General features: G+C 48.6%; 1 protein-coding gene and 1 long non-coding RNA gene across 3 annotated transcripts; one reads left to right on the plus strand and one right to left on the minus strand.

Moving 5' to 3' along the window:
* Positions 1-780: 780 nt before the first annotated feature.
* On the minus strand, positions 781-3,975 carry LOC125092331 (uncharacterized). 2 transcript variants are annotated; one of them, XR_007124877.1, is made up of 3 exons: positions 1,928-3,975; positions 1,143-1,223; positions 781-919 (listed from the first exon to the last, which is right to left on the minus strand). It is a non-coding gene; the product is annotated as an uncharacterized LOC125092331 (long non-coding RNA). The 2 variants fall into 2 exon arrangements; XR_007124876.1 differs by having other exon boundaries at positions 787-1,223; positions 1,928-2,329; positions 2,444-3,975.
* Positions 3,501-10,319, plus strand: LOC125092330 (rhox homeobox family member 2B-like). The gene is made up of 4 exons (XM_047716726.1): positions 3,501-3,712; positions 3,878-4,385; positions 5,708-5,753; positions 9,816-10,319. Exons 1-4 carry the CDS (start codon positions 3,580-3,582, stop codon positions 10,128-10,130), a joined length of 1,002 nt encoding a protein of 333 aa, XP_047572682.1. The 5' UTR covers positions 3,501-3,579; the 3' UTR covers positions 10,131-10,319.
* Positions 10,320-19,767: the final 9,448 nt, after the last annotated feature.

Raw genomic sequence — 19,767 nt, forward strand, 5'->3', positions numbered from 1 at the left:
TGCAACCTTTTGGCCCCTCAATACAGAGTTCCCTGCAGACTTCTCCCTAGCTTCCTCTCCAGCTCACACTCCAGAGCCCTCCGGCCGTGTCCGGGTGCCCCGAGACAAGTTCAGACGTCTCCTCTCCTCCCTGCTGGGGCTGCTCACACTACCCCCTTGTCCCGAAGCTCAAGGCACAGCCTGCTTGCCACGGACCGGACTCTGACGGCCTCTGAGGTGGAAGGGAAGCCCCACGACTCGCCAGAAGCCAAATCGGCTTGGACCAGGGGCTGCTAGGACCAGTCGCTGCAGAGGTTTGGCTCCTGGGCCCCCTCCACCAAGCTGTGTCACCTTGCCAAAGTCACCGAACCTCTCTCAGCCTGCACTGCCTTGGTTAAGGCGAAAAGGAAAAACCCACAATGCGTCTACCACCCCCGGCACCCAGCGCCCAGCCCTCCTCAAGGGACAGCGGTAAGGCCCACGAGCCAGGCTGCAGTGCACAGGGAGCACTCCCGGGAGGTCACCAGCACGAGCAAGCACAGGTCCGAGGCTCCGCTCGGGAGCAGGGCTGAGACGCCCTGTCCGGCTCCTTTGACCACAGGCAGGGCCCACGTCCAGTCTGACCTCACTCAGGCCTCGCCCCTTCACTCCAGCGTGGGCTCCAGCGGACCGAGCCCTCCCCCTAGGCCTTACTTGCATCACCTCGAGTAAGAGCCACAGCTCCCCTCGGGAGAGCAGGGGCCATCGTGATCCCCATCTCGCAGAGGGGGCCCGGGAGGCCCAGACAGATCAGCCGATTTACCTGGGTCGCAGAGCGCGTTAGTGCTGCTGGGACTCCATCACTTCCAGCTTCTGTCTCTCCCGTGGGCTGGGAGAACCAGGGCGCCAGGACGGCTGGGTCTGGACGGGACTCCTTCCCCGCACTGCCTGGCAGAGGGCCCTGGAAACACAGCGGCCAACACAGGTTTACTGCCTGAAGCCCGTGTAGGTACCAAGGGACACGGTGGGGGAAGCCTGGCTGGCTCAGGTGGGGGAGCCCGTGGCTCTTGATCTTGGAGTCAGGGGTCCCAGCCCCACACTGGGTAGACAGATTCTTTAAGAAAAATAAAACAAGAAAACAAGAAACCGAAACAGAGCCCCACGGGACAGGTAAGGCTAGAGACCTTAGGTCACAAGATCACGATCTGTCCTCGTTGCCGACCGACCGCCGGCGACGAACCAGCGGCTCTCTGCTCTCATGGCGCCTGTGAGTAAAGCAACACAAGACGGGCTGCAGTCCAGATGGGGGAGGGCAGGGCAGGGCCATCAGCCATAGTTCCTGTGTGTCATCTCAGTCACTCCGGCAGCACGCTGCCGAGGTCGTTGCTCTCCTCTTACAGACGAGGAAACCAGGGCAGAGTGAGACCAAGCAGATCCGCAGCCCCGCCAGCTCGCAAGGGATGAGCGAGCCGGAGGCCGCCGGCATCCCTCTGGCTCCAGAGCCCCCCTCCGATGAACGGGACCCAAGGAACCGTGACTCGGGGCTATTTTTGCTAAGGACGAGGTTTCATTTGCTTCCTAAGGTGTGCCAAGGGTGAAGTGATGGAAGGAAACGGTGTAAGTAAATGCTAGCACACCTGATGCCCAGGTAGGGCGAGAGAGGCCGAGGGTCCCACGAAAGACTGAAGGGCAGCAGACAGGACCGCTCCGTGGAGACGGAGGCAGGAAAGGGCACGCGGAGACCGCAGGGAGGCCAACAGGCACAGGACGGAAGCCCTTGAGGTCTCTCACACAATAAGTAGACTCGGGTCAAAATTGTGCCCGGGCTACCTGGCCAGGGGGTGCCGGTCGGGGGCCGGCGGCACTCAACAAGACCAAAGCCCAGGAGGAGACATTTGGTTCGAGTCAGGAGGGGGTAGTGCAGTCTCCATCCCTTACCACACCTGTGAAAAGGGACTGGTCCCCAAACCTGCGGTGGGTGTCTGAGCCATCCTCCAGGACCACGAGGCAGGGGCACTTCTCCCCCCTCAGGCGCGGTGGCTGAGGTACCTTGGGCCCACGATGCCCTCGGGAGCCCGTGGGAATGCTGTAGCTTCGGATTTCAACTAGAGTGGTGAGCTCGGCTGTGCGGTGATCGCGGGGTCCTTCAGGGACATTGTCCAGCACAGGACCCGGGCCTAGGAGCTATTTCCAATAGTTAGGATAGTAATAGGTGTTGGAGCATCTATAAAACAGTTCCAGAAGGGAAAACCACAGAGCCCTCAATCGGGCCTGCTCTCTTTCATTTGAAAAAAAAAAAAAAATCATGCCTACCATCAGGTTGAGCTCAGTATATGCTTAGGGTTTTCTTCTTTGGATGTAAAATTCACTTCTGAAAGAATGCAGGACACCTGGCATTTACTGAATTGGGACAAACTGTATAGTCACTATCATCGATTCCTTCCATCCCCCAAACCTCTGGGCCCTGTCCCTTTATTGGACTCACCTGGAGAAACCAAAAACTTGCTCAACTCAACTCTCCAACCAATAAGGATGTATCCTCGCTAGAAGAAACAAAAACAAGAACGGAAAAGAAAAACAACAAGCAAGAAATAAAATTCATCTATTCCTCAACAAGGGCTCAGGAAGATATTTCATGGAAAACCCAGGGGAGGAGAGTGTCGGGGCGGGCGGGGGGGGGGGCAAAGGCCAGGAAGTGGGTAATGACCCAGATCCAAAGGGTCCCACCATAAGGAACATGCATGCTTGTAGAGAGAAGTCTCGAGGCGGAGGTATAGACGCTGTGCCCGAAGGGGTTTTGGCATCCATGGTGGCGATGAGAAGAGCAACGTTTGAACGAGGAAAACTGAACAAAACCCCAACCCGTGGGAGGGCTGTCCAGTTTGAGCCGACTTGGAAGGCGCTAAGCCCCGTGCAGGTTCGCAGCCCCGACATGAAGTGTGGCTTCGGGACTAAAATCCCGGAGGCCCAGGCCCCTGTGAAGGGGCAAGCATGGTTTCATCTGCACGGTGCATCTGGGCACCAGACACGCTCAGAAGACCCCAGCACCAGCTCCCGTTCCCGGGGAGCCGGGGGTGTGGCGGGCTCTGACTTGGGTCGTCTCCCCGAAAAGCCTCAGACTGTGCCACCTCAGAGCCCATCACAGTCCTCGGATGACTATTTCCTGCCTAGTGGCGGCTGCTGGATTCGCAGGGCTGGCCAGGGACCTTCTCCCAAGCCCTCGGTGGGGTCTCCAGAGCTAGGGTGGGCTCTGCGTCTTCCCCTGCCCACACGGGCTGGCACGATCCAGCGCGGCGACTTTCCCTGGGGGGCACAGGCCCCCAGTCTGGGGCGTGTGAGCCCAGCGCCGACTGGAAGACTCAGCCTCTCTAGCTAGGCCGCGACGGCTCGGATGCCCTAGGCCAAGTGCTCCCTCCGGGAGTACCCTCGCAAGTGCACAGGCAGGCTTGGGGCCCGAGCCCGAGCCGCATGCGCACCTCGGCGAGCACCCCCCCACCCCCGCCGCAGCGGGGGGTGGGGGGTATATATAGGGAGGGCGGCTACTCAGACTTCCCGGAACCTGACAACGCCAGGACCGTTTGGCGGAAGCCGGTCGGCAGGCCACCGCTCTCTGCGTCCCCCATGGAGCCCGCGGGGTCTGACGGGGAATCTGTGCCAAACGGCAACAGGGATATGGAGCCTCCGGGCCCAGACCAGGACGAGGGCACCGGCTTCCTCAGCCTGGGCGTCGACGAAGAGCGGGAAGTGTCGCAAGGTCCGTGCCCATTGGGACAGGCGCCGGCGTCGAGCCCCAGAGACCAAGGTCCCCGGGCGAGGGGAGCGGTCCGGTCACCCCGCAGAGGCTGTCCCTCACCCCCTCCTTCCCACAGCCCCGGGCTCCGACGCCCTGATCTTTCTGTGTGGATCTTGTCCTTTGCAGAAACCCAGCCTGAGGCGATGTCACTAACCGGAGAGCCCGGAGACCCCGAGGCTCCCGAAGATGCCGGAGAGGGAGCGGCGGCGGAAGCGGGGGCCGAGTTCGCACCTGAGCGGGGCCCTGGAGCCGCTGAAGTCCAGGAGGAGGCGGACAGCGATGGCGTCAGCGACAGCGATGGCGTCGGCGACAGTGATGGCGGCGGCGTCGACAAGCCGGCGGATGGCCGCGAGGCCGCAGAATTTCCACCGCCTGCGCCAGGGCAGCCGGAGAAGCAGGAGGGGCAGGAGGGGCAGGAGGGCCAGCCCGAGCCGGAGGGGCCACAGGGGGCCGAGGGGCCGCCGCTGCCCGAGGGGCCGCCGCTGCCGGAGGGCCCGCCGCCCCAGGCCGCCGCCCCAGGCCGGGCACCGGGGGCCGGGCAGCGGGCGGCCCATGGCGTCCCGTTCAGCCGGCTGCAGCTGCGCGAGCTGGAGAGCTTGTTCCAGCGCACCCAGTATCCCAACGCGCTGATGCGGTAAGCGGACTGCGGCCCTGGGCGCGGGCCCGGGGAGGCGCGGGCGGGCCGGGGGGGCGGGGCGGCCCGGGGGGGGGGGGGCGCGGGCGGACTCTCAGCGTGTGGGTCCTCGCCGCGGACGGAAAGGCCAGCGGCCTCCAGGCTGCCGGGCACGCGGGCGGGGGCGGGGGCTGAAGGCGGACGTTCACGCCCATTTGAACGCGTCCGGCCCGCAAAGTGTCCGCCGCCCTTAGTAGAGGAAGGTCCTGCTGGAAGCAGGCTGGCGGGGACGAGGGCCGCAGGTCTGACACGCGGGAGCGAAGGGCTTACGAGCCTACCTCTCTCTAACGTCGTCAGAAACCTGCTCGTCATCACTTTTGTACAAATTGTTCATTTTAAGGAATCTCTACACCCACCGTGAGGCCCCTGCACTCATTTTTACATTTTTAAGACTACAGTCGGAAACTATCTGGATTCCTGAATGTTCTGCCTTCCCTTAGATTTTGCTAGAGGTCTTGAAAAAACCTTAAAAGTTAAAGCAAAACGAAAGAAAAACAAAAGAAAAGGCTGGCTCAGTCGGTTGAGCCTGCAACTCTTGACTTTGGGGTCTTAAATTCCAGCCCCATGCCGGTCGTAGAGATTATTTGAAATGAAAATCTGAAAATCTGAAGTAAAAAGAAGTACAATTAAATGTTGCTTGCGGGGGGAAAAAATGTTGCTTGCGGAAAGTTCAACCTAGAGGGTCCAGAAGAGTGGTGGGGGCGTGGCGTCCGCCCGTGGGGGGAGGTGCGGGGGGAGGACGGGGGACGTCAGTGTGACCAAAACTTGAAAATAACACCACCAAGGAATGAACAGCAGTTGGTGCCGTCCCTTAGCACCCAGTGGGAATGTACTCGAACCTGATCATCACACACAGAGAGAGAGAGAGAGAAATGGGAGGGGTGGTCGGGGATAGAGAGAGAGAGAGAGATGAAGGGACAGCACCTTATGAGAGGGCTCTAAGTTAATCCATAAAATGGGTAAGAGCAAAGATCGAAAGTCTGTAGAGAGAGATCCTCTTCATTTTGTAATTGGTAACACCAGAAGAAACGGAATTAGAATTTCCCGTGCTCTTGGGGACTTTGCCTCCTTCAACCGGGAGCCCTGGCTTTCCTTCCATTCTTGGTCACCTGAATCTCACTGTAAATCCCGAAATGGTGTGACTTTTTCTAATGTAGAGATTGGTCCATCAGATGTCACTGACGCCTCCCTGAGGACAAATTTTAGGAAGAGGAAGGAAAAATCCTCTATTTTAACTCACCCCCAACTCCCAATCCTGAGTACTTGGGATTTTCTCCCCTCAGCCAGGAGCTTGCAAGATTCATGAACGTGCCTGAAGCCAGAGTGCAGGTCAGTAAACCAGAAAAAAAACCATTTGGCTGGGAGCGGTTCTACAACAGGCTTCAGGACTTGGACACCTCTGTCCTAGACCTTCTCACCTTCCCGGGTCTTGTTGCCTTTGCTAGTTTTGGGAAATAAGTGTTGAACTTCTGGGTCTCGGTGGGGGTCGGGGGGGGGGGAAATGGGAGAAAGAAAGCCCAGGCTAGGGAAATTGCCCATTTCCAGAGGGAATGCGATTTCCTAAAGGAATGGAAAAATCAGTATAGTATAGTATCCCTTGTATAAAATACACATATATGTTTGTATAAACTGTACGTATATATACTTTTAGATGTCACTGAATTAGACATAGAATACTCGTATTTATATAAATTTTTAAATATAGTGTAAATAGAAATGTAACCAGAATTACAGAGCCTATATATAGTATACGCACTATCTTTGTAGGTAATAGTTATCTATATACAAACCTACCTACGTATTTATATCTAATACCAATATGTAAGATAGAAATACATCAAATGGAGTAAGTATGCATATCAATTATATGCTGGATGAAGTACATTAATTCATAGAATAGATGCGTATATCTTTACCTAAGACAGAACATATATTTGATATGTTGAACGTATATACAAGGAATACGCAGAATATCAGAAGTCTATTTTTTTAAGTATTTTCAGTAACAGATGAGTACTATATATATATGTATACATATATATACATACATATATCAGTGTGACCTAATTGTTGTAGCTAATACAAAATATATTTATATAATTCACAGATAATTAATATAAGTATTATCCATGATGCTATTATTATAGTCTTATGTAGTATATAATTGCCATATACTAGAGCCAGTAGAGTGTTCTTTATTGTGTCAATTGCAGATTAATATTTATTATTAAGTGATACTAGTTCTTGATTGGTATGGTCATATGTTGATACAGCAATATCATTATATAGTAGTAATGGTTTTCTACAACAGCGTCATCATGTATTATTTAAGTATTATAGTATAAGGGTATATTTATGTAATTCATATATACTCCTGTATAATTACTCATGTGACTTGTAGATATTATATATATAATACATTTATCTGTACCCCATTTTATAATGGGTTTTATTTTGTAATATATATATATGCTTATATATATAATATGGAATGTTATTTTATAATAATAGCTCCAGAAACATAGACATTTTATACACATCGAAAGAAAAGGATAGCCGCAAGCGCACCTACTCACGTACAGCTCCACTCCTGAGAGGATTATCATGCGGGCCCCTCTTCATCATCGGGTCACGTCGGGAGGGAGTCTGAAGTGGAAATCATTCAAATTAATGCACTAAGGAGCTGAATTACACTCATTTTTTGAAAACAAGCATAAGCTCGTTGCATAAGGAGCGAATTTACAAATATTTTGGCGTAGGCTTGAGGGAAGATTTCACACATATGACACAGCAGATAAGCAACTACCTTCTGTCCAGTGAAGCTGAGACTTAGGCGGAGGGTAGGGCGTCAAGTACAACCGCCTGGGGCTCCTGCTATGCTTTTCCCTCTTAATATTATGATTTTATTTCTCTAGGATTCAGACCAAAACAATTTTATTCTGTCAGTATAAATGTTTTTTTAATTTTAAAAGTTCAAACATTTCTTTTTACTCTTAACTGTTTTTAGTGCAAGTGTCTAGGTCTGTTGCTGTTTTGGTGTTTTTTTTTTTTTAATATATATGATTACTTTTTTTGTTGTTGTTTAAAGGTTTTATTTATTTGAGAGAGGGAGTGAGCACACCACCGAGCTAACCCAAGCCCACCAGCCTGGAGGGGCAGAGGGAGAAGCAGGCTTCCTGCTGAGCAGGGAGCTGCCCCTCATGGGGCTGGATCCTGGGACTCTAGGATCTTGACCCAAGCTGAAGGCAGACGCTGAACCCAGTGAACCACTCAGGCGCCCTAATATAATACGATTTCTTGCTCTAGGATTCAGACGAAGGCAATTTCACTTTTCAACTGAAGAAAATATTTTGTTTTACTTAAAAAATCTTAAATTTCATTAATTTATTTTTAGAGCTGTTGCTTTTAAGTATTTGGCAAACAGGTGTGGAGAGTGGCGGGCCTACGTCTTCATTTTCTGGAACTCCTTCAGCCTGAGAGAGGAAAGATCCGTCAGCCTGAAAACCTTCTTAAATAGTAGATGGTGTATTATGGTGGACATGGGAGGGGGGAGGTGCCACCTTTGAAATCGGTCTCATAGAGCAAATAGACAGAAACAACACTTTCCAGCAAGGTCCCACCAAGCTAGCCAAGGTGGAGGCCGGTCCAGCCAGGTGGCTGCCGTGGGATGGGAGCACAGGGGGAAGCGGCAGGCGAGGATGATGCCTTCGGCATAGGACTCACATTCTAATTTCTGAAACCACCGAGCAGGTTAGTGGACATTCCGGAGAGGAATGTCTGACACCTGAGATCTTGGTCTTCCTTTTGTGGTCCTTTTACGAAGAGATTGTGTGGCATTTGTCACTAGTGGGGACTGGCTCTTAGTTAGGCTGGATTCTGGCATGTGCTGATTGGAAAGACTTTTTCATTGGCTCAGTGGGTGATGGCTAATTTGTGGGTCCATGGATCAGGGGGTGATTGAGGCCATCTCTCGCCTGAGTGGAATCAAAGGAAAATTTGGGGGGGGGAAGAGAGAAGTAAGAAGGGGAAAATGGAATAGAAAAGTCAGAGTGGGTCCATTTGCTTTGCTGCCCGCACAGAGCGTAATCTGTGATGGAGAGGGGCTGCGGACCAGAGGTAGGGAGGTCACACAGGCCGCCTACAAAGCAGGCCCCCGGGACCAGGGGCTGGGCTCCCAGTCAGCTGTGCCCAGACCTGGAGAGGCCCAGGCCTCTCTGCTCTGTGGAGCAGGCAAAGCAAGCTCAGAGGAACAGGTACCCTTAAGTTTGGGTGAGCTGATGTTCCCCAGCTTGGGCTGGCACCCTGCTCTCTCAGTCGGGTCTGAAGGGAAAAGGAGTCACAAGACGCAAGTGAGAAAAAACACATAATGTTCTCCTCTGTTTCCAAACTCTACAGCGCTTTGAATTTCCTTTTATTTTTTTTAAAGATTTTATTGATTGATTGATTGATTGATTGATTGAGAGAGAGCTAGAGCAAGAGAGCAGGGGTCCTGTCCAGGGTGCTGGAAGCGCAGCCAGAGCAGAGGGAGCTGACAGGCTGCTGAGCCCAGGAAAGCCTGGAGGGTGGGGCAGGCTGGATGAGGCGGAATGGGGCACAGTGAGGGCGGCATGCCTCTCTGCCCCCAGGCTGCTGGCTGGGCAAGGGTATAAGAATTTCGTCAGTCTGGTCCTAGTTCATGTAAACAGGCATTGTCCCCAACATCTCTAATATTCAGATAGTGTCCAGCTTCCTTCTGTCCCAGCAAGACCAGCCACAGGCTCTTGGGCCCTCCATGTCCAAAGCCTCGCTCACAATGCCCTCTTTTTCACTGGGAAGAGGTTTCAGAAGAGGAATGACCCTTTTGTCATCCTTAAAGGAAAGCTGTTGTTGCAAGACCCAGCACGTTCCTCTGGATTATTTGCTTAGTCTGTGTTGAAGATGGGCTTTTCAAAATGGGGGTTGTTCCCCTCAGCAGGGCCTTTGAACGATCTGAGCTTCCCCCAGAAGCAGGGTGACACCTGCCTAGTCACTAGGGAGTAGTGGCCACTGCACAGCTGTCGGTCAGCTGGGAGGACACAGGCATCCCAGGGGTAAAAGTCACAGCAGGGACGGAGAGCAGTTCCTCAGCTGCACCTGCTGCTGAGAATGGGGAGAAGTCACATGCAAGGTGGGAGGCCAGTCAAAGCAGGGAGCTGAGCCAGAGCCTGGCACATGGTGGGTGCCCTGTCGGGGGGAGCTGCAGGGGAGGGGCCCATGGCCCTACCTTCCCTAAGCTGTTTTAGCAAGGAGGAAATAGCTTCCCCCATGCAGTTGCAAAGCTTAAGGGCAGAGAGAGTAGCCTGCTGTGTTTTTTCATGGATGACGTTCAATGCTCAATGTACTAAAACGATCCCTTTTTCTCTCTGATTGAAGGTTTGGTTTAAGAATAGGAGGGCCAAGTGGAGGAGACATCAGAGGGCACTGAGGTTCAGAAACATGCCCCCCGTGGCCATGCCCCCCCCCGTCGTCGTTAACGTGGGTGGACCCTGCCGTGCCATCCTCATTCAGGAGCCGGAATACATGTGGGTTCTTCGCGAGCCAGTGCTGCTGGGGCCCCCCCCGCCGCCCATGCCACCCTTCCCTGTGGTCTTCTTGCCTCCTCCGCCCTGGCGTCCTCCGCCTTACCCGCCCTGCGGCTGCCCTCCCGTGGTCGCTCCCGGGTATCCCCCGTCCATGGTTTTCTTGTAAGCTCTTTTCCCACGCAATGGCCTCCGTGACCGTTTTTTCCCACGGGGCAACATTTGCAGCCGATTCCCGTTCTGTGGAGCTCACCCGAAAGAGCAGTTCACTAAATGCCCGCTAAATGTATTCGAGAGAAGTGCAAAGTCACGGACCCTCTATCTGGGGGCACTTGTTGTCTTTTCAATAAAGTTATGAATTCACTCTCTGTGTATCTGTTTTGTGTGCGCCGTGCGGTCAGTGCATGGGGTGGGCTGCTTTCACGCACCCGCGTGCCTGAGCCACCATCAGGAGGCCATGGCCATCTGAAGTTCCCCCAAGTGCCCTCGGCCGGCTTACAAGGACCCACCGTGTCCTCCAGCACCCCGTCTTCCCCCGCCCTCCACACCGCCCCGCCCCCGCCCCAGCCGAACGGCGCCGCCGTGCAAGACCGGGTGGCGTCAGCTTCTAAGGGAGAGAACAGTGTGCTTGCAGGCTGTGCTGAGCCCCAGTGGCGTTGAGGAGCTGAGGCCCACCCGGGATCTGGAAGGGACACTTCTAAGGGGCTACTCACGGGGCTCGCGGAGAAGCGGCAGCCGAGCGTGCTGCTGGAGCTCCGCAAGTGGTGTCCGCCGCCGGCCCTCTGGGTGGAGTAGACGCGGCGACCGCATTGGGCGGGAGGGTCCTGCGTCCTGCGTCCGCAAGGGTAGCACGAGAGGAGCCCCTTTCAAGGCCAGCACGGGGCTCTCTGTCCACCCTTTCTCCCCACTCCCCAGAGGCCGAGGGCAGGCATCGCTCGGTCGCCAGCTCCCAGCCGCCCGGCCCCTTTCGGCGAGATGCTGCGGGTGGCCCGCGGTCCTTGGGTGCGGGCGATGCAAGCCCGCGGCTATGCAAGGACAGGGCTTTTTGTCCGCTGGGACTCGGGCAGGGAGAGGGGCTCCTGCGGAACCGAGGGCGTGTACCTGTTGCCCGATCGGGTTATTTACCCTGGCACACACCACCCTCCTTGTTGCCAGGACGACCCCTGCCCTGGGGACGAGTTTTGCCGGTGCACCCAAAATGTCTCCCCCGGTACCCCAGTTTTGCGTTGTGGCGCCGCTGCGGCTTCTGTGAGCCGAGGTGTCCGCGATCTCCCGCCTGGCCCCCCTCTCGTGCTAGCTGTGGTTCCGGGGTGTTGCCTCGGGATGGGGAAAGCGTAGCGTTTCTTCGCAGTCCCCATTCCCCCGGCGGGCGACGCTGTGGGCTCTGCGTAGCCTCAGCTGTGACTCACCTCTTTCCTCCCTGCAGAGACCTGTGTGGCCACAGCCTTTAGCTGAGGGCCCTGGACCCCATCCTTCATCTCCCTCTTAAGCTGTGTTCTCAGGAGCAGTGTGGCACCATCTTCTCGTTGGTGAAGATCATCTTCGTGTCGCTTTTTCCAGGACCTTTGCTGTAAATAGCAAATTTTTTTAACAGCATGAAATAGTCTTACTACACTTGACTAGTAGTACATATCAGTAATTACAATAGCCAAATCTCTGTATCATATATATATATATGTATATACATATATATGTATATATGTATGTATGTATATATACATATATATACACACAATAAAATAATACCCCAACTTGAAAAAATTTGGATTCACTTTTCATGTCATCAAATACAAGGCTCGCATGAGAGTATAATGAGACTTAATAATCTGTCATGTGCCAAGGGACAAGGCTAAGCTGTAAATTAATATTTTTCAATATATCAAATCAGAACAATTTCCTTTTTGAGGCTGATAAACCAAGTCTATCGAGGATGAGAAACTGAATATAAGCCAGTGGCTATGTAATTAAATAGGGAATTTGATAAACAGATAGGCATTACTTTTTTTCTACTTTTTGGTCAGTTGAAAATTTTTAACCATAACATTCATTTCATTGTTTATAGCTTCAAGAACCAGCTCTCCAGCCTGCCTTGCTAAGGTTACGGCATAATCCCTGCATTCCTGCCAAAGGTTAGCCATTTTCTCAAATTGGAGGTTTTCAAGCTCACTACGCTTTGTCTAGATCTGTACTCCAAATAGCTATTTTGAAACCGCTTATTGGTGTGTTGATAGAGGTTAACATATTCTTTTTCTTCCTGTATTTTAATAGTGTCAGATGCTAGAGTTAAACTGGGTATTTTATTTTATTTATTTATTTAAGGTTTTATTTATTTATTTGACAGACAGAGATCACAAGTAGGCAGAGAGGCAGGCAGAGAGAGAGGAGGAAGCAGGCTCGCCACGGAGCAGAGAGCCCAACTCGGGGCTTGATCCCAGGACCCCGGGACCACGACCCGAGCTGAAGGCAGAGGCCCCAACCCACTGAACCACCCAGGCACCCCTGAACTGGGTATTTTAAATTTAATTTTATTTTTAAAAATTATTCTCAAAATATAGTTGATATACAATGTTATATTAGTTTCATGTGCACAATATAGAGATTGGGTAATTATAGATTCTGTGCAGAGAAATTGGCTGTTTTCAATTGTAATATCTCTATTCATGTGTCCTCTTTCCTTGATTGTGTCATGACTATCCTAAGAGATTTAACTACCAGATGACCTCAGATGGAATGGTGACTTGATAAGGTCATGTTTTTTTTTGTTTTTTTTTTTAAGATTTTATTTCTTTATTTGACAGAGAGATCACAAGCAGGCAGAGAGGCAGGCAGAGAGAGAGGAGGAAGCAGGCTCCCTGCTGAGCAGAGAGCCCGATGTGGGGCTCGATCCCAGGACTCCGAGATCATGACCTGAGCCGAAGGCAGCGGCTTAACCCACTGAGCCACCCAGGCGCCCCTAAGGTCATGTTTTTATTGCTCATTAAAAATCTTGGGACGCCTGGGTGCTTCAGTAGGTTAAGCCTCTGCTTTCGGCTCAGGACATGATCTCAGGGTCTTGGGATTGAGTCCCGCATCTGGCTCTCTGCTCAGCGGGGAGCCTGCTTTCCTCTCTTTCTCTCTCTCTGCCTACTTCTCTGCCTACTTGCCATCTCTCTCTTTGTCAAATACAAAAAAAAAAAATCTTTAAAAGCCTCACTTACATCATCTGCATTAATTTTGGTATAAAAAGCTTAAGGCCAAAGTAATATATGGTTTTAGGCTCTACCTGATCTTGAAATCTGGATATTAGATCTTAATTTTCTACAGGGAAAAAAAATATCTACAAGCCTTCCACAATTCAAAATTTGAAACAAATTTTAGGAAAAATGAAAAGTATAAAAGGACTAAAATTATCAATTTTTAGATGTAGCTCCTTTATACCCTAAGGCTTTTCATCTCGATATTTATTCTGTTATTGCCAACTTCATCAATATTTACCCAAACTGAAACAAATCTAGATTTATGGGAGTGGGATTGGATTGGGAGAACACAGTACCTATAAGAGTCTTAGGACACTCAAACTGATGTGTTGTCCTGATTCTTACTGCACTTGTGCCCTTTATCACAGTCTTTCCATACTGATTGTTTTTCCCTTATATCGTTTTTTTTTTAATTGTGGTAAAATTCAAACATCATAAAATTATCCATTTTAATGTATACAATTCAGTGACATGTAATACATTCATAATGTTCTCCACGATCACCACCCTGTACTTTCAAAGCATATTCATCACTCAAAATGAAACCCCTCATTCATTTAGCAGTCACTCCCCATCCCTCCCTTGGCAACCGCTAATGTGCTTTCTGTCTCTATGCGTTTGCCTCTTCCAGATTTTTAATATTTATGGAATCATACAACATGTGGCCTTTGGTGTCTGTCTTCTTTCACTTAGCACCATGTTTTCCAGGTTCATCCACTTTGTAACAACCATGAGTACTTCATTCCTTTTTTGAATTGAATGATATTCCCTTATGTGAATATGCCACATTTTGTTGATCCATTTCTCAGTTGATGGAAATTTAGGTTATTTCTATCTTTTGGCTGTTTTGAATAGTGCTTCCATTTACATTTATGTACAATTATTTGTCTGAATACCCATTTTTTAAAAAGATTTTATTTATTTGACAGAGCACCAGTAGGGAGCAGGAGGGAGAGGGAGAAGCAGACTCCCTGCTGAGCAGGGAGCCTGCCTCGGGGCTCTGTCGGAGGACTCTGGGATAATGACCTGAGCTGGAGGCAGATTCTTAACCGACTGAGCCACCCACGTGCCCCTGAATACCCATTTTCCGTTCTTTCAGGTTTATACGTATTAGTAGAACTCCTGGATCCTAGGGTAATTCTCTGTTTAATTTTTTGAAGAACTGCCACATATAGCAAGTGCATCCTTTTACATTCCCATTAGTAATGTGTGAGTGTTCCAGTCTCTTTGCATCCTCACCAACACTTATTTTATTCCATTTTTTAAAGTAATCTCTAAACCCAACATGTGGCTCAAACCCCAAGATCAAGACTTGCACATTCCTGCAAATGAGCCAGCCCCTCCATTTTTTTTTACAACCATTCTAATGCGTATGAGGTATTATCTTGTGGTTTTGATTTGCATTTCCCTAAGAACTAAAGATACTGAGTATCTTTTCATGCTTGTTGGCCATTTGGACATATTCTTGGGGAAAAAAATCTAATCATTTGCCTATTTTTAATTTGGTAGTTTATCTTTTCATTGCTGAGTTGTAAGTGTTCTTTAAGTATTCTAGAAACTAACATCTTACCAGATTACATGATTTGTAAATATTTTATCTCATTGTGTCAGTTGTCTTTTCAGTTTCTTTTTTTTTTAAGATTTTATTTATTTATTTGAGAGAGAGTGAGAAAGAGCGAGAGCATGAGAGGGGAGAAGGTCAAAGGGAGAAGCAGGCTCCCAGTTCCTTGGAGCTGGGAGCCCTATGTGGGACTTTAACCTGGGACCCCATGACCATGACCCCAGCTGAAGGCAGTTGCCTAACCAACTGAGCCACCCAGATGCCCATCTTTTCAGTTTCTTTCTATTTATTTATTTATTTATTTATTTATTTGACAGACAGAGATCACAAGTAGGCAGAGAGGCAGGCAGAGAGAGAGGAGGAAGCAGGCTCCCCGCAGAGCAGAGAGCCCAATGCGGGGCTTGATCCCAGGACCCTGAGATCATGACCTGAGCCAAAGGCAGAGGCTTAACCCACTGAGCCACCCAGGCGCCCTCTTTTCAGTTTCTTAATAGTGTCCTTTGATGCACAATAAGTTTTTGATTTTGAGGAAATCCGATTTATGTAATTTTTCTTTTGTTGCTTATGCTTTGGTGTCATATTGAAGAATTCATTGCCAAATCCAAGATCATGAGTTTGTCCCTTTTTTCACCTGAAGAGAAGTTGTTTTATAATTTTATAACTCTCTCTCTCTCTCTCTCTCTATATATATATATATATATATATATATATATGAGTTTTATGTAACTATATATGAGAATTGTATAATCTTAATACTAATTTAAGTATTAAGTATATATATAACTTAATTAAGTATTAAGTGTAATTCTTAATCTTAATTCTTATTTAAGTATTTTTTTTCCTATTTGAGTTAATTTTTCTATATGATGTAAGGTATTTTTCCAACTTGATTCTTTTGCATATAGGTATCTAGTTGGCCATCATTTCCTGAACAGACAATTATTTCCCAATTGAATGGACTTGGCACCCTTATCCAAAATCAATTGACCATAGATCTATGGGTTGATTTCTGGTTTCTCACTTCTATTCCATCGATCTATATGTCAATAGGCATAAGATGTCTATATACATAAGATGTACTTATGCCAGTACAATATTGTTTTGATTACTGTAACATTATTTATTTATTTGTCTGTATATTTATTTATTTTTAAAGATTTTTTTTTATTTATTTGACACAGAGAGATACAGCGAGAGAGGCACAGGCAGGGGGAGTGGGAGAGGGAGAAGCAGGCTTCCTGCCGAGCAGGGAGCCTGATGGGGGGTTCAGTCTCAGGACCCTGGGTCCTACAACTTTTATTTTCTTTTTAAAGATTGTTTTGGCTATTTAGATTCCCTTATAATTCCATATGATTTTTAGAATTCTTTTTCCTTGTATTTTTTTTGTATATTTTTTGACATTCTGAATGTTAGAATGTGACAACTTGGAAATCACATTTTCTCCCCTCTCCTAAGCGTTGTTCCTGTTTGGTTAAACAGAATAGAAATACCATACAATCCAGGTTTGCCTATTTAGTGACTTTCTAAGCTATTTTTGTAATATATGTATTCATTTTTTTAAACTTCAGTATAAAAAAGTGAAAAATAGGGGCGCCTGGGGGGCTCAGTGGGTTGAAGCCTCTGCCTTCGGCTCAGGTCGTGATCCCAGGGTCCTGGGATCGAGCCCCGCATCGGGCTCTCTGCTCAGAGCCTGCTTCCTCCTCTCTCTCTCTCTGCCTGCCTCTCTGCCTACTTGTGATCTCTGTCTGTCAGATAAATAAATAAATAAATAAATAAATAAATGAAAAATAAATAAAAATAAAATAAAAGAATAAAACTTCAGGGCACCTGTGTAGCTCAGTCGTGTAAATGTCTGCCTTCAGCTCAGGTCATGATCCCAGGGTCCTGGGATGGAGCCCCACAGGGAACTCCCCCCTCAGTGGGAGGCCTGCTTTTCCCTCTCCCTCTGCCTGCCGCTGCCCCTGCTCCTACTCTGCCGTGCTCTCTCTCTCTTTTCTCCAATAAATAAAATCTTTTTAAAAAGCAAATTCAGGGGCGCCTGGGTGGCTCAGGGGGTTAAGGCTTCTGCCTTCAGCTCAAGTCAAAACCCGGGGTCCTGGGATCAAGGCCCTCATCGGGCTCTCTGCTCGGCAGGGAGCCTGCTTCCCTTCTTCTCTCTCTGCCTGCCTCTCTGCCTACTTGTGATCTCTGTCTATCAAATAAATAAATCTTAAAAAAAATTTAAAAAGCAAATTCAAAGCGTTGTAGAGTTTGGAAACAGAGGAGAACATTATGTGTTTTCCTCACTTGCGTCTTGTGACTCCTTTTCCCTTCAGACCCGACTGAGAGAGCAGGGTGCCAGCCCAAGCTGGGGAACATCAGCTCACCCAAACTTAAGGGTACCTGTTCCTCTGAGCTTGCTTTGCCTGCTCCACAGAGCAGAGAGGCCTGGGCCTCTCCAGGTCTGGGCACAGCTGACTGGGAGCCCAGCCCCTGGTCCCGGGGGCCTGCTTTGTAGGCGGCCTGTGTGACCTCCCTACCTCTGGTCCGCAGCCCCTCTCCATCACAGATTACGCTCTGTGCGGGCAGCAAAGCAAATGCACCCACTCTGACTTTTCTTTTTCTCTCTCTTTTCTTACTATTTTTTAAAAGATTTTTTTAATTTATTGTCAAGACACACACACACACAGAGAATGAGAGTGCACACATGCACATTGGGGAGTGAGCAGAGGGAGAGAAAAAGTCTGGAGCAGGCTCCCCGCTGATGGAGGAGGCCCATGTGGGGCTCCATCCCAGGACCCTGAGATCACGATCTGAGCCAAAATCAAGAGTTGGTTGCTTAACTGACTCAGCCACCCGGGAACCCCTTTTCTTACTCTTTTTGTTTCGTTTATTTTCAAATTATCTTTTTAGGATAATTGAGGCTTTTCTATCTCAGTCAATCACCCCTTGATCTTACGGAGGCACAAATTAGCCATCACTGACTGAGCCTATGAAAAAGTATTTCGAATGACCACAGGGAAGAATCCAGCCTGAGGTTAAAGTCATCTCCAGCTAGTGACAAATTCCATACGATGTCTTCATAATAGGACCACAAAAAGGAAGATGAAAATCTGAGATGTTAGAAATGTCTCAATAGATCATTGACTAAAGTATTTGGTAGTTAAAGAATTTTGAATGTGTGATATCCCTGAGACATAATTAATTCTCACCTAACATTTCCACCTTGGTGAGGTGTGTGGAACTTTGAAATTGTTTTTGTAGTCTGTTTCTTCTAATCTTCAAGGTATTCTTCACACTCTTAAGAATTAAATTGACATGAGACAGATTAACAGGAGAATCAAAATTGCATACACAGGGAGAACCCACAGAAGCATGAGAGATTCCAAAGACTGTCAAGGGAAATGAGGTATAAATGTCTTTCTGCACTAAGGAGGAGGAGTTAGGAGTCTGGGGTTTCGAAGGGAAGGAGGACAATTCACAGGAAGACTAGAAAGAACAAATGTCTGGTAACAGATCTTTAAGGGTCATAGAGAAACAATGGAACAAAGAGAAAAATTCTAACAGACTTTGCTAACTTCCTCCCTATCGACTGGAGTTCGTTCATACTATAATGTCATTGTCTATGGTGATCACTCCCTTCCTGGATCTGGTTCTCTAAATTCTTTTACGCAGTTAGTGGGAAGGTCTTCCCACCTGCCCCCCCTACCCGGCTCTAAATTCCAAATATTCTGTTCTATGTTTTTTTCCCTAAAGTTTTTAAATTTTACATTTAAGTCCATGATGCATTTTGAGCTGATTGTTGCTTAAGATATGAGGTCTAGTTCAAGGTCAGTTTTTTACCTATGGATGTCCAATTGCTCCAGCATCATTTATTTAAAAGTCTATCTTTCCTGGATACCTGGGTGGCTTAGTCAGTTAAGCGTCTGCCTTTGGTTCAGTTCATGATCTTGGGGTTCTGGAATCAAGTCCTGTGTGGGGCTCCTTGCTCATCAGGGAGCCTGCTTCTCCCTCTGCCTGCTGCTCCCCTTTCTTCTGCTCACTCTTTCTCTCTCTGACAAATAAATGAATAATATATATATATATATATATATATATATATATATATATATATTTTAAGATTTTATTTATTTGAGAGGGAGCATGAGAGGGGAGAAGCAGACTCTCCGTGGAGCTGGGAGCCTGATGCAGGACTCAGTCCCGGGGCTCTGGGATCATGACCTGAGCCAAAGGCAGCCGCCCAACCAACTGAGCCTCCCAGGCGCCCTAAAATATATTTTTTAAGTCTATCTTTCTGGGCCGCCTGGGTGGCTCAGTCATTAAGTGTCTACCTTTGGCTCAGGTCATGATCCCAGAGTCCTGGGATCGATTCCCTGCTCAGCAGGAAGGCAGCTTCTCCCTCTCCCACTCCCTCCACTTGTGTTCCCTCTCTCTCTGTGTCTCTCTCTATCGAACAAATAAATAAAATCTTAAAAAATAATAATATTAATAATCTAAGTTTCCACATTAGGAACCTAGAGAAAGAAGAGCAAATTAAATCCAAGTAAGCAGGGGCACCTGGGTGGTGAAGCCTCTGCCTTCAGCTCAGGTTGTGATCTCAGGGTCCTGGGATCGAGCCCCGTATAGCGCTCTCTGCTCAGCAGGGAGCCTGCTTCCTCCTCTCTCTCTCTGCCTGCCTCTGCCTACTTGTGATCTCTCTCTCTGTCAAATAAATAAATAAAATCTTTATAAAAAAAAGTCTATCTTTCCTCTATTGAATTGCTTTTGCAGCTTTGACAAAAACATGTGAGCATATTTGTGTGGGTCTGTGTTTTGGTTCTCAGTTCTGTTCTATTGATCTATGTTTCTTTCCTTCTGCCAATACCACACTTTCTAAATTTCATTCAGCATATAATAAAACTTAACATCTGATAGAATAATTCCACCCCTTTTCATTTCCCCCCCACATTCTTTTAGCTCTGGGGTGCCTGGCTGGCTTAAATGGTAGAATATGCGACTCTTGATCTCAGGGTCATGAGTTCAAGCCCCAC

This window comes from Lutra lutra, chromosome X (assembly GCF_902655055.1).
Source record: "Lutra lutra chromosome X, mLutLut1.2, whole genome shotgun sequence".
In the NCBI taxonomy this organism is placed as follows: Eukaryota; Metazoa; Chordata; class Mammalia; order Carnivora; family Mustelidae; genus Lutra; species Lutra lutra.